The following is a 19,551-nucleotide window of genomic DNA, read 5'->3' on the forward strand; positions in this document are numbered from 1 at the left end:
TCTAGAATCTTTATCACAGGATATGAAACTCAATCTCGATCTTTAGCTCATTTGATCTTCCATTTGATGCTAGTTTGACAAACGGATGTAGCTAACCAATTGGATTTCTATGCTCGCTATTCATCTCACTAAGGCGCGTTTGGGGGGGGGGGGGGGGGGGGGGGCCCCGGGGGGCCCCCCCCCCCCCCCCCCCCCCCCCCCCCCCCCCCCCCCCCCCCCCCCCCCCCCCCCCCCCCCCCCCCCCCCCCCCCCCCCCCCCCCCCCCCCCGGGGTTGGTGGTTCTTGCCATGGTCTTGGTTAATCAAGAAACCCCGCCCAATAGAGCCCATCCATTCAAGTGTGTCAAAGTCAAAATAAAATTTTATTAAAAATTAGAAATGGGTGTGAACAACGAAAAGGCAAAAAGCTAGGTTGGATTTTCAAAAAGTGTTAATAATTATTGTTTTTTTTTTTTTTTGGTAAGGTGTTAATAATTACTGTGAGAAAAGGGTAAAACTTACATTGACAACGACGCGACTAACATACATGAAACATGAAGTGCATTACAAATATCACGATATTTTCTCGAGAACTTATGAATATATCACATATTTTGGCGATATATTACCAATTTTGGAAATGTATCCCCGATATTCTTTAAATTTGTATTTTGGTCCGGTGAGCAACAAACCGGTTAAAATTTTCCGAAATGTTCTACCATGATGAAGAGACACATCTCAGTTGAAATCTCGACCAAATTCCGATCCAAAGTGCGCAGGAGTGAAGCAAAATCCGGAGTTGATCCTCCATATCTTCGCATGGATGGTTAGGCATCCCAAATTAGGGTGCATTTTAAGCCAATTCAGCTTTGCAACCACTATAATACGCCTTCCAATACCATATACACCATGCTTCGACACAGAGGATTCCTGACAAAGAAAGTAAAAACATACTGGGACCCGCTTTGGTTGAAAGTCCCAACAACATAACTGTACCTATTATTGATAAATGAGTTGAAACCAGGCCCCACCATTCACTCATTTGACCTTTTTGTTTTGTTCAACACGGAATGCTTAATGCGCAGGACCGTCAAGCCACACAGTATGGACCGTTAGATCGAAATTTGAAAATTTCGATCGGGACCATTGAAATTTAATGATCGAAACTGAGATTTTGGATTTTGCTGTCCAAAATCTTGGCTTGACTGTCATGAGCATTTAATGTGCATGACCCAAGCAATTTCGAACATACACACGCACACACTGTCTCTCTATGTGGGCCTAACTATGTTTTAGGACCGAATGGGCTCCCATTGGAATAGAGGCCCTGGGCCGCAGTCCAGGGAAATTCCCAATTTAAGGTCTTGGGTCCCAAGTTCAGGGCAAAGTGGCTTAAAGCTGGGTACGAAATATTGATATGATGGAGTAGAATGAAAGGTATATGCATCAAAGAAATCCATTCAACATAGAGGAGAACAAAAACACAGCTAGCGGAAGAAGAAAAAAATATTGGGTAGGAGGGAGGAACCAGGAAGAAATAGGATGATTCATCATGAGTTTTGTAACTTCAAAAGAGTGAAAAATTACAATTCAGACAAAGGAAACCTGAAACTTCAGGGTTGCTTAGTCTCTGGAGGTTTGTCAGCCTGCAGTTTCTCATCTATTTGGTCCACTTGCAAAAGGTAGGTTCTGATAATTCAGCTGTTATGCTTGGTGATGAAACCAATGAGTGGATGACTTTGGGATTACTAATATGCGAGTTTTAAGTGTGAAAGGCCAAAACAATCCCAAGATGATCAAGGAAGTAAGAAGTTCAATCATACACTACAAACATTCATTACATCAAGAGCAGGGAAATTCAAGTTCATAAAGCAAGCCGGAAGCTTGAGGAATCAAATTGAAGACCTCATCAAATCATAAAACTAAGCAAGACCTTGGCTTTTACTTTGAGATTTTCCAATGTAATCTTATGTGTAACTCTATAATGCACAAGAAGCCCTAAAGTAAGTCACCAAAGCTTTAATGGAATCAAACTTTAGGATAGGAAGTTGACCATAGTGATTTAGGCTTTTTAGGAGACAGGTCTAATGCATCACAGATGTCCATGACCTTCTATCAGACTTCATGGTAATGGGCTCAGATCTTCATATGGTTTGTAACATTATCTTGTATCCTTCTTCTTTCTACCAATTATCTTGAAAGGCCTCATGATCTGCTAAGTGATTTCTTCCATGTGCTTCCAAAGTACAGACATAATGGATAAAAACTCTAATTCCTTGCTAAGCATGAATTGAGAGACATCATCCAAGTAAAATTCATTAGTTCATTGTAAAAGAGACGCACAGAACAACCATTTTTTGTTACTAAAGATTCAACATTTACTCCATCAAAACAATTTCCTGGCAGCAAAAATACCAGCTATGAAATGTCAGCACAGTTTGGTCTAATGGAGTAGGCTTCCAAAGGCAACTTCTTAAGCATTATCATACAACAGAAAGTCTTAAGTAGAAGCAGAATACAGATAAGACGCATTACTTTGATAAAAATTTTACATAATTAATGCCATTAATATTAGAAATAAATGCAGAGACCGGATATGATTCGGAATGGCAATTTACTTCCATGCAATATGTGAAATAAAATTTTTTCCCCCACTCAGTACTAGAGGATCCTGTGATTTAACTTATTATAAATGGCTATTCATCCAGAAAGAAAATTAAAAAAATAAATAAATAAATAAAGAAGAAGAAGAAAGAAGGAAACTTATATAAAATAGCTATAATACTTTCTGAAACTAAGATGAAAATCAAAAGACTGAGAATGCTTTCATATACTGTTGTCACCCTTAGTTTGACTACAGAAACCTGGTCATGCCCTTTCATGATGAACTACATCAAAGTTGGCCTTGCTGGACATTAATGCTCCGTCTTATTTCCAGGTAAAAACCACACAGTAAGTAAAAAAATTCAGCCAAAATCTGCATAATGTAAACTTTACTAGGGAAATTTTGTTATACATGGCTTTTTTACCTGGAAACGATCTAAGGCAAAGGGGTTCATTAAACTCAAGAAAAGAGCATATTAAACTATACCTTAATTTTCAGAATTTTTTCCAGTTGATTGGAAAACCCAAAAGCCTTGGAAATATTTTGATCTTCCCTCAAAATTTCGTAACAGTTATAATGCCTGCATGCTCCACTGATCATGTTTTCTCCATTTAGTTCTCATTGTGAAAAAGTGCTTCCCTTCTAGTGGATTCATTACAGTTTGTTTTTGTTGCTTAAGCATATATACATTTATCTATCAATAGTATGATTTTATTTGGGTTCCCTAACTCCCATTTTCATTCTTGGCTTCAATACAACCCCTGATTCCGCATATTATTTTTACATTTTTCAGCAATTGCAATGAATTTGATGTGTCACATCAAATTTTGACATGTAGATTTGAATTGGTTCTGTGGCTCTGCAGGCAGATAGTTCATTCATGAATGAAGATGCCATGAACTTTCTCAGCTTCACTAATCTCAGAAATCGTGGAGTTAGATAGAAGCCTGCATAGGGAAGGAAAAGATTCTATAAAGGATGACCCCTTTAGCAGCTAAGAGGAGTTTTGGGATGGAGAAAAATACCAGAATAAGTACAAGGAGGTAAAGCTTATAGGAGCTACGAAGATCAAGAGTTTGATATTCAAGTGTAAATTAAGGGGGAGTGAAATATCTTTCTGTTGATGACCCTGGTGTCTATAGTTGTCAAGGCTTGATCTAGGCATTCAGCCTCTTCGTCCAAGGCAACAGCACATCTTTGTGACTGATCCTTAAGTGTAAAGGTGTAGAATTTGGGTTCCCCCACCCCTCTCCTCCTTTTTTTCTCTAGATGACTCTGGTGTGTGTGTGTGTGGTTTAATAGTTGTAAAGGTGTCACCTAGGTCGCTTGAAAATGGTGTTGACAGAAGCCAAATTATGAAATTCAGTACATCACATTAGGACTAAAACTGAATTTTATTACAGTTGGTTGATCGGGAAGCAATTTGTTTGTGAATCATTTGTTCAGTTCACTTATTCACTAGCATTATAAGGGACCAAAAAGAAACTTTAATTACCCTACCAAGCAACAAAAGATTTACAACATACCAATGAATCCACATTATCTTTCATCACTGACATCTTGGAGCTGCCGCATCTGCTTCTTCTTGTCAATGTAACACGAATCCCCCCACCCAGAACTTATTTGAATTCATTTCTGTTGAGTAGATGCTGAAATTGCCACAATTTCAAGGTGCTCTGGGGTCATTCCCATGTTGCCAAACATAAACAAGCTCGTCCCAGCCAGTACTGGCAAAAAGGCCTTCCACAAGCACACTCATATCAATCCCAACAGCGAATTCCCTATGATGATCGTATCTCCCAACAAGAGCATCCTCCACCCGATAATCCCATAAGCAAACAGTCATATCATACGAGCAAGACGCAATCAAACTGTCTCTGTGAGGTGAGAATTTCACTTTTTTCACAGCATAAGTGTGCCCATTGAGCACCGCGATTGGAATTCGGAAATTCCTCACATCCCAAACCTTAATCGATTTATCAACCGAAGAAGTAGCAATAAGGCAATCATCGTATTTGTTCCAATCGCAAGAGAGAATCTCCAATTCATGAGCAGGGATGATCATGGTAGAAGCAGGCTCACGAACATCCCAGATACGAACGGTACAATCGCCGGAAGCGGATGCAAAGACATCGGCATGGCGAGGGTTCCAAACGGAGGAATAGACGCAATACGCGTGCTCCTTGAAGGTACGAACGCTGGTGGGTCGATCGACTGTCCAGAGCTTGACGGAATCGTCCCAAGAGGAGCTCAAGAAGGAGTCTCTCCGAACTGGGTTCCAATCGACAGAGTGAACCTCGCGAGAGTGTTCTGAGAGGGAGCGAATAGGGTTTGAAGTGGGTGGTAAGGCGAGGTCCCAGAGCTTGATGGAGCCATCGGCGATGGCGGTTACGAGGAGGTTGTCATTGTCTTCGGACCAGGTACAGTCGTAAGCGCCGTCCGCGGTTTCGAAGGAGACGAGCTCGGTGATGGGGGCTCCGGGGGTGGGTGAGAGGTCGAGGACATGGACCCGGCCGTTGCCCAAGATGCCGAAGTTCTGTGCGGTGGCCACCGCAAGGCGGTTTTCGTAGAAAGGGCTGAACTTTACGGCGTAGCCATTGAATGGGGTCTTGAAGACTGGCATCTCTTCTCTTCTCTTCTCTTGTGTTTCAGCTTTGCTTTGCTTTGCTTTCTTGGCTGTTGGGTTAATTGGGCTCTCAGCTCCGCCTAATTGGGTGGCTGTCGCCGTTTCATCTCAGACTGGACTTGGAAGATGGATAGAGATTCCCAAATTCCAAGGAAGGCAATCACAAACAGTAAGGTAGATTGGGACATAACATTAACACATGGACAACAATAGAAGGGAAAAAAATTAAATCATTTCACAGGAAATTGCTTGGATGCTGCGTAATTAATGTGCAACAATTGCAATGAATGGATCTCGACCGTTTATTTTTGAAAAGTATATTTTTATACTTTTGAGAAACAAACGGTCTAGATCAAAATTTCAGTCGAAAATTATTCGCAGCACAGTAATGCACAACACTGAAGTCGAGCCCCATTTCGTAGGAGTTCAAGTACGTGATAGAACAAGCTTTGGGCTAAGCTACATTGGACTTTTCATGATCAGCAGGATGTGGCTTGCCTAGATCAGCCCATTTTCAATCCAACCTTCTCTTTCCTCCTTTTTCTATGATCAAGGATTTTGCTTCAGTTCAACATAATGATTGCACTATTTTATTCGAGATTTTGATCTTGACCACTTGTTTTTCAACGGACAATATCAAAATCTCAACCGAGATAGAAATCTAGACTGAGATCTCGAACCTACAGCTCATGATGTCTCGCTGCATGGTTCAGCATGTGAAACCCAAACAAAATCAACCAATCCAATCATAGAACAAGCTCTCTGCCAAGCTACATTGGACTTTGCCAGTGGTGGGTTTGATGAGATGTTAAAATGCCAAAAACGGGGAGGTTTTGGGTTTGCACCCAACCGACAACACCTATATTACATTCCTTCCCCCCCGCTACAAAAAAAAAAAAACATCGGACTTTTCATGATCAACATGTTGTGGTTTGCTCGGATCAGCCCATTCTCAATCCAACCCTTTTTTCCTTCTTTTTTGGATAATCAAGGATTTTGCTTTAGTTCAGCACAATAATCACACTATCTCATTCGAGATTTCAATCTTTACCACTTCTTTTTCAACGGACAAGATCAAAATCTCATCCGAGATCAAAATCTAGATCGAGATTCTCGATTCTATAGCTCATGATGTCTCGCTGCATGGTTCAGAATGCGAAACCCAATCAAATTCAATCAATCCAACATGACAGCCAAGGATTAAAAGATAAATCAAGACTGTGATTGGAAAGAGAAAAGTTATCTTTGATGGTGATAGCTCTCAGGCCAAAGCTTCCATACAACAGTAATGCTTTTGCAGGACCAAGCAGTAACACAGTCTTGACAGATTCAAAACCCACAAATTATCAACTTATGTGGTGACCGAATGAGAGTTCTTCCAATTATTAGATTTGCAAACCCATTTGTTGTTTTCTACTATGATTATTATACATTATTGGAATCCAATATAGGCTAATAATGCAATTACATTTCAAGAAATCATATTAAACACAACTTTATTTTCAAGAAGTTCATTATATGATATCAAATGCTTCCAAAGTATCATTGAGTAGTTCAGTATCTTTAACTATCATTTAGAATTGTGATATTTAGAACCCGAGGTGATACATATAGTTCAAATATAAATGGAAATTGTTCAAGATGGCATCACAGTGCCTACTTTTGTTCTGATTCTTTTGGAATGCATTAATTATCAACCTAAAAGCATACCAAACACAGTATTATTATACTCATTTGAGCATTGCTCGGAGCAATATTAATCATTTAAGAGAATATAATCACTCTACGAATGTCACTTCTTAGATTAAATCAATGATATGAATATCTTGGATGAAATCATTTTTTCTTGAATTTGAATGTCTAAAAAACAAGCTGCACCACATCATATATTTTCTATATTTTGGTTCGAGATCAAGAATAATTAAATCAAACATCCTATGTTACATCCAGTCTAAACATCAGAAAATAACTTGAAATAGTGTTATATATATATAGGTGGAGGAGGCTTCTGCACAAGCAGAGCTCAGGACCTCAACATTACAACTATGATCCACCAACCATTGAAAGAAGATATGCTTTATTTGATGTTTTTCAGAAAAAAAAAAAAAGGATAAATTTGTTTGAAAAGGCTTACTTGACCGAACTAGCTATCAGATGCATGGACCCTACCCTTACTACATATCACATGAAGCCACTAACTACTTCACCCAAAACCAGATGATTGGGTATGTGTCACAGCTTCAAAAACAGTAAACTACAGAGATCAGACTGCTTAACCACCAAGTGCATGGATTCCTCTTCTCTGTGTAAGTGATTAATCACATTCTGCTTTTTTGACTTCCTCTTTTCTCTCAGATCATATGTATCTATATGAGGATCATGAACCTTACCTCTGAGGTCTCTATCCCAACAACCATTCTGTGTCATACTATCATGATCTTCCTTTAGAAATTTATGATAAAAACTTGCAAAACAGCTTCTTTGATTAATGAGTGAAATGACTAGGAACCACAATACAATTTTTCTGTTGGAATCATCTGTGCCAATTCAATAGGCTTGTATCTGTGATATCCACTAAGATATAAAGTTAAAAGTCATTACAACTTCACTTTTCATTGAAAACAAAACCCCCCACCCATCTATCTTGGGGATTTTGAAAGATCATAACTCCCTCAAAAGAATATCTTTCTATTCCTCCTTTCTACTGCTCTCTCTCAGTATCCCATAAACTCCAAAAGAAATCATCTTTCTTACCCAATAGATGATTACACCTCTCTCCCTCTCTCTCTCTCTCTCTCTCTCTCTCTCTCTCTCTCTCTCTGTGCTTCATCCCTTTACAAGGACCCCCTTGTTAATAACATTTTCACCAAACCCTTACGTCTCCCATCCATTAATGTAAAGACGAGTGTCACATGCTGAGCCTAACATGTATTCCTGTCGTCAAGTGCCATATGTGTTCTTCATCTCATTCTGAACTTGCTAGTCCCTGTCACCTACTAACATATGTCGCCCATAAAGCTCTCTTTCACATTATTATGGAATTAAGTGAAGGTTAGGGGCTGGGACCCTTTGATGGATCCAAAAGAAAAGTACAGGGTGAGATGCAATTATTCAAGTCATGAATTTCATCTTAAGCAACATAGAAATTTTTTTCCCCACCCCCAGAAAAGAAGGGAAGAGAAAGAGAATTGTATTATAATAGAAACATTTTTTTACCAGAGATCTTTGGTAGGGGAAGAGAGGAGAATTGATTTCTCTTTCCTTCTCAATTAATATAACCTTAGCCCTTCTTCCCATATATTTTTCTCCAGTACTGTACCTTTTCTTCTCACTCTCTTCTTTGAGTCTTGAGAAGAGAGTGAGAAAAAGGAACCATGAAGAACAGCATCAGATGCTGCATCTCTTGCATTCTTCCATGTGGAGCTCTGGATGTTATTAGAGTTGTACATTCAAATGGGCATGTTGAAGAATTCAGCCAGACAATCCTAGCAGGTGAAGTCATGAAGGCCTATCCAAAGCATGTGTTGAGGAAACAGTCTTCTCCATCTGAGACTGACAATGGTGTTGTTCCAAAGGTTGTGATTGTACCACCAGATGCAGAGCTTCAACGTGGGAAAATTTACTTTCTCATGCCTGTATCATCAGTACCGGAGAAGGAGAAGAACCCATCTGGATCGACAGCAAGGCGGAGAAGGAGAAAGGAACAGGAAAACAAGGGAAGTTCAATCTCGGTGACAAAGCTACTTATTTCTGATCAGTATTTGAGTGAGATCCTTTCTGAGAAGGTATCCGCACAAAAGGATCGAAGGCGAGGCCGTGTTGGTGTCTGGAGACCCCATTTGGAGAGCATATCTGAGACTTCATCTGATCTTTAAGAATTAGTACTTTTGAGTCTCACTGTATATATAAACATCAGAGATCATATAGGTTCTGTTTCAGTTTTCTTGCTCTGTTAATTGTTAGAAGATGATTCTGAAACAGTTCTAGTAGGATCTCTGGTACCTGGGCTTTTGGGCACTGGCCATTTTCTGGTTCAGATGGTTTTGAACAATGTCAATGTGTACTATTTACAGTAAAAATTCATGGAGAGTACTATTTCCGATTCCTCTCATAGGGAGACAGAGAAAGCTGTAAACAGCTTTGAAAGTTTTCTTTATCTTATCTTTGTGAGAAGAGACTATCAGAATACTATTATAGGGGGAAGAAACTGTTATTAATTAGAAAAGGAGAGCCCACTTTTACTGTTCATTCATCACTACTGTTTTTGGTGCATAAACAATAGATTTAGGATGATTGCTATCATGGTAGAACTGTTCAACTTCTAATTTCGTCAAATGGTAATTGGTCCCAAAGTTTCAATGAGGAAATAATTAGGTTTCTACTGATTAGCTTTAATACAAACTCTTGAGCATCTTCTCCTTAACGGCGTGGTTCACAACGATTTGGCGGTCATGGTTGGTGATGAAGTTGCAAGATTTACTCGAACTAGTGTAGGTAGGTGCATTGATTTGTTCGTAAGTCAAAGATGCGATCTTATAATTCAAGAAAGAATAAGAACCCAGGTGAATCAGCTGATGGGAACAGGTAATTTGATGAGAAACGCCAGAATTGAGTTCTTTCAGTCAGTTTGCTTTCCAACAAAGAACGAAGCACTAGATGCTTGCACTATTATCCCAAGTGGGGTGTACTGGGTATACCCCATTAAAAGGAAAACAAGTGGGGAATGTCTTTTTAGTGGATTTTGGGATCCTAGAAAAAGTATAGACAGACAATTTAGATGAAACCCCATTTGAAATACTAAGTCTGTAACAGTAGATGAATTTCACCTTTTTCTTGACCTGCAACTATTTCAGTCCATCTCTGAGGATAACAGAGTTGAAAATCATTAGACTCTTTTAAGTCCAAGAATATCTATCAGTCCATTTTCCTCTTCAAATTCTCAATTCAATCTTGGTCTGCCAATTCACTCCTAACCCACCTTAATGAATCCGAGATTTTTCTTTCTCCAGAATTCACTTCATCTCTTGGTAACCCAAGTACCTGTTAGTTTAAACAGTCAAATGGTAAGCATCAAGTGAGGTGGGAGGTGGGTTTGATAATTTGATAAGAGAAAGAAAGAGTTGGGATCTGAGGTGGCCCAGAAAGTATTGAAAAGGGAGAAGATTTTGGTGAAGCTTTTGTGGAGTAGAAGTTGATAAGAAAAGGGAAGCAATAATTCAGAGATTCAACGGCGCCTCTCACTTTCCATCGATAATAAGCGTCACTGTCTCCAACTTTTGTTTTGATTTTCTTTTAGAGACGTTTGATCCTCCACCCATGTTACTTTTTAAATCTCCCACAAACGAACCCATCTCCCAAAGAGAGGAAACAACATGGATAGTCCTGCAAAAACTGATCAAACGTTACAGATTTTGGGACTTTTTAGATCAGAGGAAGAGAGATTTCCTTCTTTTTTTTTCTCTTTCTTTGGATCAAAGCAAAGCCTCACACGTTCATCTGAAAGCAATTTGTCAGTATATCTGTAGACCCTACTGGGGTACGATTCAACTATTTGTAAAACAATTTATTTACTCAAAGGAAGCTCTCTCTGTTTTTCTTTTTAATGTGAGATTACAGGGTTCTTGATGGACTAAAAAGCTGCAGCAGGTAATTAGATGTTCCCTACAAACCTGTAGTCCAGTACATTCGGCCTATTAATTTAATTTAAGAATTGAAATCTCAATCTCATATAGTCATATTGGTCAAATTTGCATTTATCAATTTCAATAGTTTTTCTTTTCAATTATTTATTCGGATAATGGAACTTGAGTGATGATTTGGATAGTCATGTTGTCGTCTTCAGATTTAGATGAAGACCCTACTCCCAAGACTATTTCCCAGCGATTCTGTTCCACTAAACAACAGAGCAAGATGTTCTTTGGACTTTAGACCGCTAGTATGTAAAGAAGATCAACTTCAAATCTCCAGATATATTTTTCTTTTGGGGGTTCATTTTGGAATCTTGTGGATTTCTGAATATAAATTTGAAACTAGGGCTGCAACAAAGTCTGGTTTTTGCACTTCTAAATTCAATCTTATATATTTTAATCTAATTCATGGTTAATGATTATTGTCCTTAACTCAGCCCTTCAGGGCTAAGCTAAGTTCATTTCTATCCTAATTAGCCATGTTCATGTCTTGTCTTTGGCCCTATTCATCGCCCTGTCTCTGGCCCTACTCCTAGCCATAGTCCCTGGTCCTCATTGACCTTATCCTTGTACCTGTTCCTAATTCATTGAGATCAAACATTAGGGCTAAGATTGGGGCCAGAATCAAGGCCAAGGTCAAAGCAAAAAATCAGGACAGATTGATAGGTCAAAGAGTAATCTCAGGCCTGCCTTGGGTCCTAGTCAAAGCAGAATAGTTTGGCCTTAACCTGGCTTTAAGGCTAAAATCTTAAACCTAGATTCTATTCCGGCTTAGGGCGGGTCAGGACCATCAGAGACAAACTTCCACCGGGAAATGACCATAGTGGTTTCCTAATCAAATTAATTAATCATCAATCCGATGGGCTTTTGGGTCAAGCCCAATCAGGAAAATTTTAAAAGTAACACAGTTTTCAGTGGGTCATGGCCCATAAGTATCTTGCGAGGTCTACGTCAAACGGCACACATGGGAATAATTTCTTATCTTGGAAAACATTTTTCATCATCTCATCACCATGAAACACGTGGGAAAATGATTGCATCAGCCATCCACTGTGGGCCAAGACGAAGCCCAACCCAAGACCAAGCCCATGAGTCAAGCGAGGAAGCAAACATGGGAAGTTTCCAGATCAACACGCAAGAGGAAAGAAGGGGAGAGAAGAAAGAGAGAGAGCAAATTAGCAAAACCTTCCCATCTTCTCTCAAAACCTTAGCTGTCGTGGTTTTGCTATATATCGGCCGGGCCCCTCCACCCACTAACTCAGTTACTCGACGGTCCAATCCACGTTCCCTCTCGCCGTCTCGGTTAGGTTTAGAAATTTATTTTATTACCTTTCAACCCTTTTTCTTGGCCTTCCAATTACGAGGCAAACAAAGAAACAAACAAACAAAAACCTAATCGCTCCTCTAGTCCCCGTCAGCTTATCCAAACTTACCGTTCCTTCCTTCCTTTCAGACGGTCAGAATCAGATAAATATCGCTTCACTCGGAAGTTTCGCACGAGGATCGTTGTTCTCTCCGTTCCCGAAATTACCCTCCGCTACGGCGATGACAGCGCCGAATCTTACATAAAGCAAGTGGCCGGTTATGTCATTTCACTACTTTCCCCAGGTCCCTGACTGTCCTGTACAATAGACAGAGACAAACCGGAAGATTCCTGCCTCTTTCTCTCTCTCTCTCTTTTTCTTTCTCGTCTTCTCTTTCTCACCGGGTCTAACGAACGAACGAACGAGAAAAACAAAGCAAAACAAACGCGAAGAAGGGGAAGGAAATAATGACCCAACTACTCTACTAACTTCTACACCAACAACGACGTAAGTTTAGCCGAGCCGACCCGATCGGAGCCGAATATTTGTGACGCAAGCACCCGCGCGAACGTCGGCGCACGCGCTCCTTCCCCCCGGCGACCTCACCTCACCTCACCGAGTCACCGTACCCCCCTCACCTCTTAATTCTTCTTAGACATGCGGCTCACGCGCCTGTCGACAGCCGGCGCATTCTTGCCGCTCTTCCCTACTCTTTCTTTCTTTCTCTCATTTCCTCAGTTTCTTCTCTCACCGACGCAACTTTTCTCTTCCTTCTCTTCTCTTCTTCTTCTTCTCCTTCTCCTCCTTCATCCACACCAACACCACCACTACTTCTAATTCTCAGATAGGCGGCGATGGACGGATCCGACACCCCAAACTCTCCGCCGCCGCCGCGACCTTCTCATAATCCCTTACCCTTCCGCGAGGATTGCTGGAGCGAAGACGCTACCTTCACCCTCATCGAGGCATGGGGGGACCGTTACCTCGAGCTCAACCGTGGAAATCTCCGTCAGAAACACTGGCAAGAGGTTGCCGATGCTGTTAACGCCCGTCACGGAGCTAATAAGAAGGCACGACGCACCGATGTCCAGTGCAAGAACCGGATCGACACTTTGAAGAAGAAGTATAAGATCGAGAAGGGTCGGATTCTCGCTTCCGACGGAACCCTAACCAGTAAATGGCCTTTCTATTACCGCCTTGATTCTCTGATTGGATCTACGGTTCCTGCTAAGAAATCATCACCTCCTCTTGCCCTTCCTTTGCCCTATCGGAAAACCTCCTCCTTCGCTCCCTCACGCTTCGCCGGTCCCGATCCAGGTTCGATCTGGCAAGGACAAGCGGCCTTCTCCTGCTGTTGATGATTCCTTTTTCCGTAGGAATATCTCTGCCGCTGCCGCCGCCGCGGCTGCTGCGGATGATGAGGATGACGACGTGGATTCAGGATCCTCCAGGTCTAGCACGGAGAGCCGCCGTCGAGATGGAGATATGAATGGCTTTCGTCAGCTGGCTCAGGCAATTACTAGGTTTGGCGAGATTTACGAGAGGGTCGAAGGAACCAAGCAGCGGCAGATGATGGAATTGGAGAAGCAGAGGATGCAGTTCGCAAAAGATTTGGAGTTTCAGAGGATGCAGCTTTTTATGGATACCCAGGTTCAGCTTGAGAAGATTAAGCGTGCTAAAAGAGCTTCTGGATCAGGTGAGGAGGAGTTCTCTCTTTTACACACACTCTACATCTCGTATACAACCTTTTGATCTGCTCTTTCCGACTCTCAATTACCAGTATTGCTGATTTTTGGAGGATAGTAGGCATATATTTATTGTGTTATTTATTTATTTACATATATGAAGACATTTATGTTGTTTTTATGATCATTTTGCAATTTGTCAATCGCCCTTGGATTTCTGATTTAGAGTTTCGAAACCCTTATATAAGGAAATAGAATGATACGGGTTTTCACCGTCTGTCAATAGACAGCGTTTGGCTTGGTATTAACCTAGTTATATTTGGTAACTCTTGGGCGTTCCATTAGTTGCACACACACATTTCTCTGTAGTCTCTGGTAGTTACTCTAGCTTCTTTATTGATGTATTGATGGTTCTGAAAGTTCTTCTCTAGGTTCTGCACTGGGTAGGGGTTGGGGGGTTGAGAATTGTTGAAAGAGTGTAGGTCTGATACGAACTTGTGTAGGCAACATAATAGTCTTACAAAATCCAAAATGATGTGATTAAAAGTTGGGATCTATTCCAAAGATTATGTGATTTAACTGAGGATCTTTTTTCTGCTGCCCTGGTTGCTACTTACTTTGTTTTGGTTTTCATGCTAAGACTGGGGTTGTCAATCGGATACATCAACCAGTCATCCCATGCAGAAGCCCTTGGGGCTCTCTCTCTATGGAAATTCTTTTTGTTTGGACTCAACCATCAAGCAGAGTGGATTGGTTTGGTCCTCCTTGATTGTCTATAATTGCAAACTGACTTGGGTTCCTCTGATTTTATTCTTCTAGTTCCTGTTAATTCTAGGATATTCAGCTTGACAGCATTTATCTTTGTATCATTATGGGACGCCTTTTTTTTTGGGGGGGGGGGGGGGGGCAAGGTGATAGGTTGACACCTGGATGCCCAGGCGCAGCCAAAGTGCCTGCTCCCTAGTTGATGCTTTGACCACTATGCATACCAACTTTGGTTAAGGATGATGGCTTGTGCTTACTAGGATTGTAACTACAAGTGATGATTCACATGCTTTGTATCCGATGAAAATTCATGGGGATAATTATAATTAGAAATTGTAGAGACTGTTGTATTTGGTCCCCCCCGCCTCTGCCTCTTTTCCTTCTCGTTATTATTGTGCATTAGAGTGCAGTTCAAGAAGTCAGCGTAATGTTTTCACTTATTTGGTTGGGTGCAAACAGAAAATTGGTCAATTGTATTGTGGTTTAGGACCTTAGGTGTTGGGGAGGACTTTAAGGTGTTTGGCTTATCTTCTTTGATAGGGAGACGATCTTCATGGTTGAAATCAGGTTTTTTAACACCAATCTGCCGCCCCTCTTGTTTCCGTGCACTACAAAAAGCTGACAACAGTTTGGTTAGTGGAATATATATTGATCCATATAAGAGGCTGCTTGTGCAAATCATGGTCTGATTAGTCTCTTGATTGGTAGTTGCTATTATTTTATTGTTATTAACTCTGAACGTAGCTTCATATATTTGGCTGAAATTGAATGTTAGAAACTAAATTGATGAAACATACTTTATGAGTACCCAATTTCTTTTCTATTTTATTTTTTTCATCCCCAAGTGTAAGGGGATTTGTATTATTTGATTCTATTGGTTAAGGGCGTTAAATGGGTCATTTGTTATTGTTGCTGGTTAGTGCACTACAAAGGATGGAGTTGGGCAATATTCATGAAATCTATTTGTGTTTATTCTAGTGGTCGATGGTGGGACATAGTTTTTTATTGCATCTATAATTTAACTTTTAGTTGCTGTTTGTTGTTTTCTGTCGTAGATTGTGTTTTCCCTTTGGGTTTTTTTTTTTTTTGGTTGGTGACTTATAATTTCTTTCGTAAAATTTAATTTGGTAGGAATACAGGATTATCAATTTGAACTTCTCTGTGGAGTGGCAGTGATTTATCATGCTATTTTCATTAAGAAAATAATACTAATCCAGTATTCTGGATTCTGTTCCAAACTTCCAACTTGTGTCATTTGTTACCATTCATTTTATACGTCCCAACCCAACCTGCTCTAGCAGTGCATCACCACAAAGCGACATATGGATTATACTCAATAAATGGTTGAAATTGAAATAATAAATTCAAGTGATTTAAACCCATCACTAAGAGCACTAAAGCAGGGTTGCAAATCATGGCATGGCTATAAGGAAATTACATGTTCATTTTGAAAGATGACTCCTTGAAACAGCCAAAAATAAGTTGAAAATCAACTGAGACTTTTTAATTTTGGCTTGGTGAAAAAGAATACATACAGTCACTAGCTTTACGAGAACCTCCCTAATCTTTCCCAGCTTCACTGGCCAGAGTACCTTCAGTCTTAGCTTCACCTCCATATGCCCCTAGCTGTAGCTGAGGAAATTACCTGCAGTCATGGCATGGCAATAAGGAAATTACACGTTCGTATTTAAAGATGACTCCTTGAAACAGCCAAAAATAAATTGAAAATTAACCGAGGCTTTTTATACGGTCACTAGCTTTACAAGAGCCTCCCACTGTCCAGAGTACCTTCAGTCTTAGCTTCACCTACATACACCCCTAGCTGTACAACTTCTCTTCCATTGAAAAGCCTCTCCAATCATTCCCTGCTTCACAGGCTAGAGTGCCTCCAGGTTTAGCTTGACTGCTCCCTCTTCATCAAAGGCTAGTTTAGTCTTTCTACATGCTTTAGATGATGACAAATGGAGAGAAATGCTAGAGCAACATTCCAGAGAGCTTTCTTTGATGAGAAATGGTCTTTCTTTCTTTCTTTTTTTTTTCCCCTCTCTCCCAATTGTGGTTTATTAAGGCTTTCTTTGGCATAATTTTTATTTGTGTTTATGACCTATTTGTGAACAATTAATTATGATAATAGGTTATGAGTGATAAATAGTCATCATTTGGTTACTACTAGACATAATATATTATATTACAAGAAATAGGTTTCATATCATTTGGCAAATAATATATTATGTATCATCAGGTTAGTTTCGGTTTACCTTGTAAAATATATATGGGCTCTATTTTTGGTTTTGGTTCATTTTTATTTGGTTTGGGCTAGTTTTGAAAAATATTGTTAAAAGTGAACATGGAACAATGTAGAGGTTGGAGAGTGAGAAAAACAAAGTTTTGTTCTAATTTAAGTTTTGTTCTAAGTTTTTACCATTTTACCCCTACTTAAGTAGTGATTCTGCACATGTTCATTAACAGTACCCACATAAACAATAATTAACAGTTTATGGTGATAAATCATAAATGGCTCTTGACCTATTTATGAATTTATGTTTAAATCAATTTATTTTAATGAGAAACAAGGGTCATAAAAATCATATCAAATACATGAATTTATGTTTAAATGGATCAAATAATCATAAATTTAAATTATACAAAAGAGAACCTAAGTATATGTTTATTTGTTTGATTTCTCTTACTTTGTTGTTTCTTAGGTATATTGACAATCATATGTCCTAGGTTCAATTTTTGTGTTTTATGTTCTCTTTTGCGTCCATGTTATTTAAAGAATGTGTTTGTGGACAGTTCCTGGGATTAACTTCCTCAAGGAAGAATTAGTTTTTAAGTAGGTACAGACTAGAAACTAGGTAGGAAGAATTAGTCCCTTACAATTACTTTGTCAGAATTAGTTTCTCTCTCCTCCTCCTGCCTCTCTTTTATTTTTGGGAGAACAAACTATTGCTTTTTTGGGGCTAACTGGAAGGTGGGAACTCAGAGTGGTCAAGTGATGCATTCATGAAGTCTATATGGACCTCTCTGACAAACAACTGTTTTCCTTGCTTGATTATGTAAAATTTTGCATTTTTATTTTGAAATATGTTTTGCTGGTAAGATTAGAGTATTGTGAGGATATATATGTCCACATCTAATTATATATCAGAGGAACTGGATAAGGTTGTGATTGGGAATGTTTTCACTTTACACATAGTGGTTTTGGTTTGTGGCTCCTTTTGTTTGCTGATGTGGGACAATTACTCTGCTGTGTTTAATGCTTTCACTAGGATCCTATGAATGGATGATGTCCCTCCTGTTTTTGGGGCTAATAATTTCACACAGGATAATGGAAGCTGATTGATACTTGAAACTGTTAAATACAGAACTTCTGTTGATAGATATTGCCATTGTTCTTATTCAGTACTGTATTTTTATGGAAAACAGTGTGTTCCATATATGTGGGTGAAGCTCTAGATTTACATTTGTCTTTTGTTTTTTTAGTAGCATGTGTTTTATTTGACATACTTTATGGACTTATTAATAAAGCTTGTTTCCTGTTGGCTAAATTTGTCAGCTGACTCTCAATTTACTCAATGCTTATCTCAAAAAAAAAAAAAAAAAGAGTATTTCTCAGCTGTTTTCGAGTCTTGGATATGAACTGGATATACAGTTTGAGGCAGTATTTAGAAATGTTGTCATTGCTTGTTTGCTTGGTGTCCATGGTAGTTTAAACACATGAATGTGAGCAAACGATTGATTTTTATGTCAGTACTCTGCAAGGTGGTCACCTATATTTCTGCGATAGTTTGGTCGGTTAATCTTTTTACCCCTTGTGTTTTTTCAGATAGTTACCTATAGCCAACCACTCAAGAGCTTGTCGGATGGAGTTTGGTCTTTTGGAGGCATACATTTTGTACTGGAAATCTCGTCCAGTTCTGCTGCTTGGTGTACTTATTCCAACAAATATTGGTATTGGTAACATATGGAGAATTTTATTGCTGATGCGCAGAGACGAGATGGGTTGGCTTGGCTGGCGCTAAAGGTTCGAGTAGAGATGTATAGCTACAGTAAATATTTGTCATCTGGTGAATTCTATTTATTTGTTTCTGGGACAAAGCTAGAAAATTCTGGGCAGATTAAATTATTAACTTTGGTCATCGTCTCTGTTCTCTCTTTGTGGTTCTTGGTGGATTGCTGCTATAGGCTGGTCGGACGGCTCAACCTCAGGATTTGATTTCTTTCCCAATGGGGACATCATCAGCTCACCATCCATCCAGAGGGAGGGAGGGAGGGTTAGTCTAATTCGAATGATATACTCTAATTGCAGGTGCTATGCTAATACTTTTCTTTGGGGGCAACAGTCAGCCAGTCATAGTGACTGGGGCCCACAGACCCGGGGGAAGGGAAGGTGTGGTAGGGTAGGGTTGGAGAATTGAACCTGTGACCTCCTTAGACTTTAATGTGTGCTGTGTGCATCTTTTGTGTTAGAAGCACATCCATTGATAGAGAGAACCATTTGTCTTATATTGTCTTATATTGTGTTGTGCCTTCATTGGCGGCCAGGTAATCGACATATCAACATCTGTGCTTCTCAGTGGAGAGGTCATGGGTTTAACTCCTACCTGCGGCATATGTAATATCCCTATCCCTTTATATAAAAAGTGCATTTGTACCCAAAAAAAAAACATCCGTGTTACATAGCCTGAGGATTTAGGATTTAGGGGTGCGGTGCAATTGTAGACCAAAACTCGAGAGGGGTGCAATTGTAGACCAAAACTCGAGAGGGGTGCAATTGTAGACCAAAACTCGAGAGGTAAGCCATCGGTCCTACTTGGCATTAGTGAATTGAAACCGTTGCGTCCTGATCAAGTATGGTACAATAGAAGTTGCTTCTACAGAGCTGAAACTGTGAATTG

The 19,551-nt window shown here is 39.8% G+C and overlaps 1 protein-coding gene and 2 pseudogenes across 2 annotated transcripts; 2 read left to right on the forward strand and 1 right to left on the reverse strand.

Moving 5' to 3' along the window:
• Nucleotides 1–473: 473 nt before the first annotated feature.
• LOC149025489 (peroxisomal targeting signal type 2 receptor pseudogene) lies at nucleotides 474–5,401 on the reverse strand (annotated as a pseudogene).
• Nucleotides 5,402–8,507: 3,106 nt separating this feature from the next.
• On the forward strand, nucleotides 8,508–9,460 carry LOC149025490 (phosphatidylinositol 4-phosphate 5-kinase MSS4-like protein). The gene has a single exon (XM_089143129.1). It carries the CDS (start codon nucleotides 8,584–8,586, stop codon nucleotides 9,082–9,084), a length of 501 nt encoding a protein of 166 aa, XP_088999255.1. The 5' UTR covers nucleotides 8,508–8,583; the 3' UTR covers nucleotides 9,085–9,460.
• Nucleotides 9,461–12,294: 2,834 nt separating this feature from the next.
• Nucleotides 12,295–19,346, forward strand: LOC149025491 (trihelix transcription factor ENAP1-like; annotated as a pseudogene). Its single transcript, XR_016171740.1, has 2 exons — nucleotides 12,295–13,896; nucleotides 18,480–19,346. The product of XR_016171740.1 is annotated as a trihelix transcription factor ENAP1-like (transcript).
• The last annotated feature ends 205 nt before the right edge of the window (nucleotides 19,347–19,551 follow it).

The sequence above is a fragment of the Hakea prostrata genome, chromosome 2, assembly GCF_041222555.1.
Source record: "Hakea prostrata isolate BN-2017 chromosome 2, UWA_Hpros_2, whole genome shotgun sequence".
Taxonomy (NCBI): Eukaryota; Viridiplantae; Streptophyta; class Magnoliopsida; order Proteales; family Proteaceae; genus Hakea; species Hakea prostrata.